The sequence below is a fragment of the Hemitrygon akajei genome, chromosome 21 (genome assembly GCF_048418815.1).
Source record: "Hemitrygon akajei chromosome 21, sHemAka1.3, whole genome shotgun sequence".
Lineage (NCBI taxonomy): Eukaryota > Metazoa > Chordata > Chondrichthyes > Myliobatiformes > Dasyatidae > Hemitrygon > Hemitrygon akajei.
In genome coordinates, this window is record NC_133144.1 from 39717171 (window position 1) to 39728211 (window position 11041).

Consider the following 11041-nt stretch of genomic DNA (forward strand, 5'->3'; position numbering starts at 1 on the left):
TCCTGACAAAAGTTCCAACATTAGAAGTTAAAGAGATTGGAGTTTCTACTCTAAGCTATGAAATTCCAGAGCCGAAGCTAATTTGTAGCAGTTGTAGGAATTACAGCATGACTGGCCTTAGAAAGTGCCGGCTTCAACTGCGTACATTTGATTCTAAGATTAGCCCGAGTGTAGATTCCAAAAAAGATCAATTAAATGAAGTCCAAGTTTAAATGAAAAAAAACAAGAGGGCTTTATATAAATAGAACTCTCAGTAAATTTATTGCAGAATTAGTAAGAAACATAATGCCAGAATTGCTCCGGTTTTCTTAAGCAATGCATAAAATAAACCGCGTGCCAAGCAAAGGCAAATAATCAGAGAAGCTCCTTGAGGGACATGTTTCAAACATACTGAAGTCACTACACTCGCCACGGCGTAACAGCACCAAACAAAAAACTTAATAATAAATTCTCACCAGAATCTCTTGTATAATAACTGCCGACTTTGCAATAGTAATGTTAGATCTGCTCATTCTCAGAGACTGTTGTGCAGCTTTAACTGCAGTAAAAGTTTCAGGTGGAATGGGGACAAAAGTAATACTGCTACTTTGACTGCCTGCAAGCAAATCATGAACACTAGAAAAAATGCTGTATTTCCACCAAGACTCTAATGACCATAATATACACATTTTAAAGATATGCAGCAAAATCGCATAAAACTGTGCAGCTCTGACTTCACATGGTGTATCCATAAGTCATCTCTCATAGCCAAATAAAAGGGGTAGCTAAAAGGAAAGCATGGACCAAGTTGACCTTAAACCATGCTTGTGGTTAAGCAGAAGAGAGACATTTGTAGAACCTGAAAACTAGCCAACTGCACATTATCTTAGAAGTGAGGGTACACATAATACCTAGAAGTAAAAATAAATTTTAATAGGAGCAACATTTTCAGGATACTGAATAGGTTTGTTGAATAACATCCTGACAAAATGCAATTTCATATCAATTTCACTTTTAATTTCTCAAGTACTTTGAACATACACTGCAGATTATTAAATGCAAGCTCTGGGCAGTGGGCACATACTTATGCATTACTGAAAACACGTTTGTGGATATTTTACTTTTGAATATCACATATGGCCAGAAAGCATTTTGTATTTGTCATTGAAGTTAGAATGTTAACAAATCCAGACAAAATGTATAAAATTTAATACCTTCATAGAAGATTGTCTAAATAAATTTTCAGCATTTTCCCTCAAATGTTTCATTAGTTTTTATTTTGTGGATATTAAAATTAGTAACATATTTCAGGGCTTAGTTAATTTTACATTGCCTGTAATATATCAGATATAGGTTAATTTAAAAGATCTATTTTGCAATTAATGTTCTCTTTACAATTTACAAAAAGTTGGCAGCTAATCACAATTTTTGATTATCATAAAATCAATAGCCTTTCTCTTTTCAAAAAATTATGTCAATGCTTTAATTGCTGGGATTTAAGATTAAAAAGCAACATGCTTCTGGCAGCTGCCCTACAATTATTTAACTGCTTTCGCTCTTTAAAAAAAAGCACAGACATTTTCTTGCTACCAGGAATACAAATATTAAATAAGTGAAAAGACGAATAAAGATTTGAACTGACACACAATACACCAAGATCAGGAATATAGTATAATCTACATTTAAATAGACTGCCATTGCTGGTATTATTATTAATTTACATATAAGAGCACAAAAGATCTTAGGTACCTCAATCTGTCCTGTTACTTTCAGATTAAAGGAATATTGTGGAATAGCAAATACTGCTTTATCTGATGATAGATGCATTTGTGTGCTGTAAACAGAATACATGGGTTTTCTGTGTTCTATACATATTGACATTTGGTGTTAACCCCAAATACACTTTGCTACTCAACACCATAAAACAGCATGTTGATCTTTGCAGGCGGAAAGGGGACAGAACTGGTATCAAGTTCTTAATTTGAAAGAGACACAATGCAGCTTTTATTCATGATGTAGCAATACAGCATGCTGTATTTAGCAGTTCATGTTTTATATCTTTGTGCTTCTATCTGCAGGCACAGGTCTCCACTGACATATTAGGGTACACCTTTAACACCACATTTTTGTTCTCATCAAAGAAGAGAACGCTCAAAGCGTTCATTTTGTCGGGTACACAGCAGGGCTCCGGAATTCCGGGGATAATCCCAACAGCCTTGACAATGCTCTGGATCGTTGCATGATTGGATGGGCGAACCACCTGTGACAAAATAAATTCATCAATTACTCGAAGTCCCTGTTCGCAGTAGCTAGACTGATTTATGTCTCAAGTTTGTGGATTCACATTCATAATCCTCTTTTGCAACAGACTGCCCAGATAGAATTAATCTTATTAATCAGTGCTAGACAGAAATGTTCAGAATATTGCATTTTGACTAATTCTATGCATCCCAGTATGTTCAATAAACAGTTATAACTGGGATGTGCCTCCTAAGAATGACTGAAACCACACATTTAACCATTTAAATCTGAGTTATTATACAGTCATAAAATAAAATGACTAATACCAAAGTTCATTTTTGAATTTTTCCAGAAATCAGTTTTGGGCAATGTGACTGAGGTATTCAATTTACAAATTTCACTCATGAAAGCCTATAACTCATAATCTTTGTTCCCTGCACTTGTTTAGTTATTAAAAAATAGATTAGGTCTGTTAGTTAAAGAAGGCATTAATAAATTAATGTACATCAGTACATCACAATGATGACAGAAGGCAGGTACATCAGCAGCTAATTAGCAATGGACAGATGTAAAAAATAAATTATATTCTTATTGAGGGCAATTATTGCTTTCAGAAATTATGGAATATTTTGTATGAAATTATATTTTACTGCATTATAGCCATGCTGAGGGAAGGACAATGCTAATTTTGTTTACTGATATACCTATAAAAGATTTTGAAAGAAAATAGAATCCTTAGGTACTAGAACATTTAATGTTCTAGGGATCTAAATATGCCTTATGCATATTTACATCTGAGTAAAAAAGAAAGAATGTGCTTGTCACAAAATGACTAAGATCCTTGAATTCTTTAACGAGGGCAGTTTTTAAAGACAATGCATATTCACATTTCCACTGAAGCAATTATGGATGATGAAAATACTTTTGCATTATTATGTGAGTTTTATTTTATATAATTTGATTGATATATACATTGACTGGCCTTATTCTTCCTTTGTAATTCTGTGTTTGTTATGCATCTGTGTTCATTCCCATGAAACAATGTAGACAACCGTGTCCAATCAAGGCAATGGGCGGCCTCAATATTTAATTTGCAGCTTCGCAAAATAAAAGAGTTTTGTCCGCAGCAAGAAGACTACATCCTTCCACTCTTTCATCAGGCCTTAAATTAAATCCTTTGTCTATTATTTTTATAATACCTATGGTGCTATTCCTCTGTATTTTGCTGGCTGCTGAACTTTGCTTGCAAATACTGAAGGCACACTCTCAGCGATTCAGGAACAGCTTCTTGACCTATTTTAATCTATTTAATATACATAATTGATTTACTTGTTTATTTATTATTACTTTATCATTATTATTATTATTTTATCTCTGCTAAATTATGCATTGCATTGAACTGCTGCTGCTAAGTTAACAAATTTCACATCACATGCAGCTGATAATAAACCTGATTCTGATATTTGTAGAAGATTGTCCCTTTGGATGTAGCACCACTGGTAATGTAGGTGTTCACTGCTTATCCCCTGTTGTGTTAAGAAGTTGGTAGTGAACCAACTGCCTTCTTAAATCTGTTATTCAGAGCAGTTTGAGAAGTTGCTTGCTAGGTCACAATAAAGGGTTGTTAAGAGCCACCCTTATTGTTCTGAGGCCATAGTTACTGTTAAACCAATTTGGGCAAGGATGGCAGGTTTCCTCCTTAGAAAGAACTTTCTCACTGAGAGCTTCTCAGCCTTCGTGTTGGGAGTTTGTACAACACCAAAGCTTCCTCACAGATAAGGTGTTAAATCACCATAAGAACCTGGAGGTTTCTTGTAAAGGGAAATTCTGCAAATACCGAATAAGTTATTGTACTTTCTAATGACAGGCATCATTACTTTTCTTTGGCTTTTTGTACCATATTCTGATTAATGCAAAAGTTTCTAATTGTCACTAAATGAGAGATTATAAATATTATATGCCTTTAACCATAACATTGACACATGAACAGAATTAGGCTATTCAGCCAATTATGTCTACTCCACCATTTAACCATGCCTGATTTATTTTCCCTCTCAACCCCATTCTCCTGCCTTCTCCCAGGGCAGCTTAAATACTGCTGTAAATGGTATAAGACAAATTCAAACTTGGTTCTTGTCTCACCTACTCTTGTAAGAAGGGCCACATACATGAATGTAAATTTGACTACTTCTGGAGGGGCTGTCAAGCACGCACAAATTACAATTCTCACTGCCTTTTCCAAAAGCTCCCTTTTAGAAAATGCAGTAGGACAATTAAAACAAAAACTTCACATCATCTTAAAAGTTTCTTCCCCCAGACAGTTAATCTGATTCTAGTCAGCTCCCCTCCCACCCCTCTATCTATTACCTCAACTCTTTAAACCAATTTTTATAATGCTGTTTACATTGTAAGTACTGTACATGCTGCTATTTATGTATTTATGCACATTTTATTCCATATCTCTAGCTCCAACATTATTTTTATAATTGTTTATTCTTTTTAAATTGTTGAATGTTGTTTTTGTTGTATGTCACGCCAACAGACCACAGCAAATTCCTAATACAGTACATGCAAGTGTATCTGAATAAAGTTGATCCATGTTTACATACACATGTGCATATACATTTGCCATTAATGGATAGTGTGAGGTGGCGGGAGGTTATTAGCATTACCCCTTCTGCCATTATGGCCCACTCTTAATTATGTATGTTCTACATGATGTTTGGAATGAGCCCTGCTACAGTGGGTTTTATATTCTCAACCTGGCACAAATGTTGTTAATTATAGTTTCCATCAGCATGCCACATTGTCCATGCTGAGTACAATTATTTACTAATTGCTTTTCCTTAATTATTTACAGCTGCCTTTTCTTTGCAGCCTCCGAGACCCACCAACAAAATGTTATGGTGGTGTGAAGTTATTGAAATATTCATTTACTTGGATTAATTAGGGGCAGACTTCTCTTGACTACCCGGATAAACAGCACAGGACATCCCTGTGTCAAGTTGTAACAGAAGTAATAATTACAAGGCGGCTCCTAATGCAACGTGTGTAGTTGGTAAAGGAGGAAAGCAGGCAAGGCAGTCTGTACGGGCTTCCTTTGCGATTCCGTTTCAGTACAGAGACCAGAGACCAAATACGTGACAGTTCACTACAAGTGGCATCTCCGTTCCATCGTACTACTCTGCCCATGATACTGAGTAACAAACAACCCTCAAGAAGACTCTGAAACACACAGTTTATAGGAAACATTCTTCGCGTTTTTCTTTGCAATGTTTTTAAATAGCCTTTAGTGATCCAGGGAGCCCACTGCTCAGCCTGTGGAGAGGTGGGCTGTACTGAGTATTATTCTCCATAAACAGTGGTACAACCTCCCTTGTTGTCTTCCAGTTAATTCTCCAAAGAGTTCTCTGACCTCAGGGATACTCTTTATGGAGCTGGCATGACCTCTTTTATTACCTGGAGAGAGCACACTCTGACATCAACCATCAAGAAAAATGGAGCATCTAAAAAGGACCATATCTACCTGACCTTTGTGACAGGATCCCAGCAGATTCCTGCACTAATGAAGAGACAAGCTGTTAAATTATATTGTCCTAGAATTACTGGTACACAGACCTACGTGCACATCGTCATATGGAAGAAAATGAAAATTATAGTTTTCCTTTAAATGATTCACTCAAATAGGGACTCCTCCTCACTACACTCCCTAACGAATATGAAAGTGAGGAAAATGTATATTCAGCTGTTTCCGAGTTATGAAACGTTCATTTAGATTATACATGGACTTTCCTCCTTAATTTACAGTGGGAAGTCTCCACAGATATTTCTTAAAATTGGAGCTCAAAGGTAGAAAAGGGAGCCGAGAGTATAATATAAAGACTTTAGTGTTTTTCTTAGACTGTTAGGAGTCCGCATCTCATTAGGCATGGCGCGATCTTTTAAAGAAGTACGTAATTTCCTTAGAATTTCAGTTTAAATACATGTCAAAATAACTTTAAAAGTGTAGAAATATGTGTACGGAGGTTATCCATCTCGTTCTGTGTTACTTGGCACGGTAAAATCACTGGGTCATTATGACGACCTAAAGAAAAGAACAGTGAGGGTTGTGTGGATGATACCCTCGAATTAACTTTTTCGAGGTTATGAAGCACTCAGGGTGGTTAAGCAGAAGTTAATTAGAACCAGACTGCCTGCAACCCCCCGAAAACTTCGCGCATAACTCAACCCGCATCTAGTTATCTTACCTTGGGCATTGGGAATACACAGGCCCCCGCGCAATAAAAGGCGTCGAATGACTTGGGGGATATAATCCATTCGCTCCAGCCAATATCGGCAAAATCTACTTTCAGGTACCTCCGAGAACAAGTCCTCGGCTCGTTCCACTGCCGTCTCCTCGCCTTCCGCATGGTCTTCTCATCAAAACTTAAGACTTGCGACCTGACAAGTTGCTCGCCGTGATTGGGGTCCTTTCTCCTCCTCTCCTTGCGAGGCACCTTGGGTTTGAGGGGGCGGTAGGTATCGCCCCAGAGATGGTGCTTATTATAATGGTGGTACTCTACCTCGGGGAGCTCGTTGTTCTCGAGGGAGGGGGAGGAGAAGTAGGTTTCTCTTCTTACTCGAGAGTCCCGGGAGGCGTTAGGAGACTGTGTCGACTCTTCCTCGCTGGGCGGGAAGGGCCCGTAGCGTTGCAGAGTGAGCCCCACACTGTTGGGCTCGGAAATGGCCAAATCGTTTGCATAAACCAAGATGTAGGGTAGACTGCTGGATGGGGTTGGGTTGGGAATTTTGTCTGCAGAGTCCATTTGGGCGGTGACTATTAATCCGTCTGCTCTTCTAGCTTCCTTTACAACGTGAGTAATGTCGTTCAGGCACCAAGTACCCCGGCGGTGGGGCGTGACGCTCAGGTTCCCCAGTAATTTCCCAAAAGGTGAGGTAGGGGAGCGGCTTCTGAAGGTCAAGTGGACCGGGTGCGCCTTGTAAGGATGGAGGAAGGGGCACGGGGAGTCTTTGGAGCGTTTGCAAAATATGGGCCTGTTTCTCCAACGTTTCTGCGTGAAAATGTGAAAAGTCGCCGCCAAAATCAACTCGGAATCTTGGATGGAGGACAGATTGAAATGGTAGAGAATTTTATGATCAATGATCTCTGCGGAAAGAAGAACGTTGACCACGTTAGCACACAAAATACCTGGAGAAACTGCTTGCGTTGTCTTAATTCATAACTAAAGATCATCTAATTGTGGAAACAAAATGCCGCGAATGCTATGCACTTGGACATATGACAATTTAAGGAAAGCGGGTGTGATTCACTCTGAAAAAGAACCTTAAAGTAATTCTGCAGGACATTTAACTAAAAAATGATTCTACACAGTAAGCCTTCCACCTCATATCATACAGAAGGCGAGGCATTTAAACGTGATGTTCAATTTTCTGAATATTAATATGAGTGTGCGGCTTTTCCGACTATCAGACCTAATATTCAACCAGGCGAGGGTATAATTCAGTTACATTTTAGAATATGACCTTGCTTTGACATCGAGTGGGTTCCACGGAACATTTTTTTTCACGGTACGGTAGTTTCCAGGACTACCGAATTAGCACCAGAGGAATGGAATGATTTAAACCAAATACACTAAAACACGTATGAATTGAAGTCAGAATTTCCAACACTACGTCCATTATTTTCGCTTTGGAGATTTTTATTGCATCGAAATAGCTGTGTAAATATCTTGCTGTTATCTGCATTTGTACGTAACTGAAAACATTCATTTACATTGTCACTCAATAAACAATGGTTCACATTTCATCTGCTGTGTCTCCTCCGTTTTTACTTGCTTGGCACCTTTCATTCCTGCTTTATGGGTCCTTAACAAAATATTTGAGATAAAAAATACTTTATGGGCAATCTATTTAAATGACTGCGAACTCGTAAAACAAGCGGCAATAGTTAAATGAAAGGAGTATTGTTTTCGAGCTTAGTGAGGGCACGGCTTTAGCTGACGAGTCTTTCAGACCTCTGGGCATTAACTTTTGTATTCTAGCTCAGGCGAACGATTGGGCAGTGATAGTTTCTTGTGATCTAATTGCAGAAACGTAACAGATCCGAGCACTTTCCCCAGTATTAGTAGGAGCAAGATTTAATACAATGGAAATGGTTTTATTTCGGTAGAGATGGGCAGACCCTAGCGTTGGGCTGTTGGGTGACAGTTCCCCACATCTCCACTCTCTCTCTTCCACTATTAAAGGAAAACACAGCGAGACCATTTTCCTGCCAGGAAATAATCTGAAAGGTAGGCGGCGCGTGATAAAAGTCTGGCGAAATTTTAGGGGTGTTTTAAACTGAAATTGGTTTTCGGGGGACAGTAAGGTGCGAAGAGACCGGGGAACACAGTGAGAAGGCGGAGAGACGTGGAGGGCCGTGCAGATGGCGCTGTGCTGGTCCTGTACACTGGGTGCCAGTAGCTACATTTAACGCTCGCATCTACACAAGCACTCACATCAAGATACCCTAACCTGCACTTTATTGGTTCACTGGGATCCTTTCAACCGCTTTCACCAACAACACTCAACGCTCGAACTGCCCTTTAATTTGACCATGTACAGTGGGCATCTCTCACGTTAACCCAAACCGCATCTATTAAAAGCCAAAGCAACCACAATGATTAGGGGATAGTTTCACCCCTGATGGACTGATGAATTTCTCCTTACCCTCGGTCGCTTTAAAGCTGCGGACAGTGTTACCGTCTCTCGGCCGGTTGCCCTCACGGTTGTACTTGTCATACAGTTTGAACATATGCACAGCCACCATGTCCTGGCTGGCTCGTCCCAGCGCCGAGATGTGACTGGGGTGAGACGGATGCAACTTGGAGGCGCCGAGCGAAGTATCTCCTGCGCCCTCACTTCTCGCGCGGACACTGGCAAAGGCGAGAGAGGCGAGCACCTGGAACAGGAAGCCGCGCTCCGGCCAGAGACAAGGCATGGTGCTGATCACAGCTCCCTCCACCTCCGGCTTGGGCGATGCTGCCGCTGTTTGTTTTTTCACGCCGCCTCTCGTATCTGAGAGAATGAAAGGGTCAGGATCGGGCACTGGAGCTGCAATCGCCTTATTGCAACGTTACTGCTGGTGCCCTGTGATGCCAGTTGAGAGGAGTCGCAGACGGAGAGAGAGAGAGAGGGAGAGTGAGAAAGAGAGAGATTTCGTGCTGATACTCGGTGAAGCTACTATCTCCTTCTTAACGCCCGTTGTCACTGGGGTTGCAACTCCCGATACTTCTTGATGCCGTCTGAAAATGTGAAACTTTTCTCCCCCCAAAAAACTTTTTTAGGTTAAGATATCGGTGACGAAATTCATCCTCAAGCCAATCAGAGGAAAGGACCTCCTTAAGGCAGCCAATGGGTAGGCAGGTGCGCGAGGTTCCTGGAGAGGATGTCCCCCTTAACTCGCGCAGTGAGATGGAGCCTTTAGAGACGAGCGGTCCCTTTAAATCTCCAGGGGAGAAAGCCTGCCGACCCGAAGGATTAAGGAGACGAAAACTTCCTTACATCGTCGCAATTTACATGGCCGAACATGGCTTTATGAAAAATACATAGTTATTAAGTAGGGAGCTTCCTCGAAAATGCATCTGTTTAATTTTGTGCCATCAAAGAGGGCACAGGGGTACAGGAAACAATTTCCCGTAAACAAGTACATTCTTATCAAGGTGTCAACTTCGCTTTAAGATAGCAAAGGAAAATTTCCATCTGAAATTGAACGTTGCTCGGTTGTCAAAACATTCGACAGCGGTCATAGCGCAACATCTCCGCTTCTCGCATCGGTAGCACTTCCAGCTTGTATACGAAGGCACCGCACCGGCTTTCATTTTCATAGCCTGACTTTGCCACAATATTTTAATCTCTGGTTGATCAGGATACTGAGCATAGATTTTGCCCGACAGAGATACGTGACAATGCGTGACAAGGATGAGTAACGTTTCATCCAATTGTTTTTAGTGTTTTTCAGACAGTAGGATTGTCTAAGAGGCTTCGAACAGCTAATCCGACAATATAGCCAAAGGCTTGGTAGCAAAATTGATGGAAAATTAGCAATGTCGTGGATAAAACAACTTTAATTTCTTTGATTTCCATGTTGGGCAAAATTATCATCCCTGGATTTGTGGCGTTAATACAATGAGCTGTTCAAACTTGTAATAGTGTTAAAGATGCCCCAAAGATCTATCCAACTAGTTTTAAGTTTCAGAACTTAATCCCCGAGTCAGATTCTCTGCGCGCACTCAGCCTACAGCTCCTACATCTGGCGCCTATCTACCATCTCCTGCTCATGGTTTTGTTTGCCTTGGCTATATCCTTGCTTCCCTGGCTAATTGCTATTTTAATCCAAGCTCTTGAAGATTCACTTCCCCGGAGGGATAACGTTTTGAAGCCAAAACCTTTGCGATGCGCGGACAGAATTGGCAAAACGCATGGAATCCTGAAACCATCACCCATTTCTGCCTGCTATGTATATTTGCATCAGCTGGCCTATCACCTCAGTTGAGGTGTACCTGAATTAATCTTCCAGTAGGACTTCAACTTCCACATTTAATCGAAATACATGAAACTGATAAAATCCTCCATTTAGGTATTTGGGTCTTCGGTAGGATGGCGAATGCGAATGTCAATAGTATTCGTTTTGGGTACGGAAGTTTTAAATTATCAGGCTCCTGAACTAGCGTCACTAGCCTCAACATTGAAGAAATTCCATAACTTATAGACTCACTTTCAAGGACTCTACAACTCTTATTCTCAGATTTAGATCTATTTATCTATCTAACTATAGATCTCT

At 40.1% G+C, this 11041-nt stretch overlaps 1 protein-coding gene across 1 annotated transcript; it reads right to left on the reverse strand.

The window, feature by feature from the left end:
* Positions 1–232: 232 nt before the first annotated feature.
* LOC140714250 (growth/differentiation factor 10-like) lies at positions 233–9524 on the reverse strand. Its single transcript, XM_073025294.1, has 3 exons — positions 8929–9524; positions 6468–7366; positions 233–2239 (listed from the first exon to the last, which is right to left on the reverse strand). The coding sequence occupies exons 1-3, from the start codon at positions 9197–9199 to the stop codon at positions 2048–2050; spliced, it is 1362 nt and encodes a 453-aa protein (XP_072881395.1). The 5' UTR covers positions 9200–9524; the 3' UTR covers positions 233–2047.
* Positions 9525–11041: the final 1517 nt, after the last annotated feature.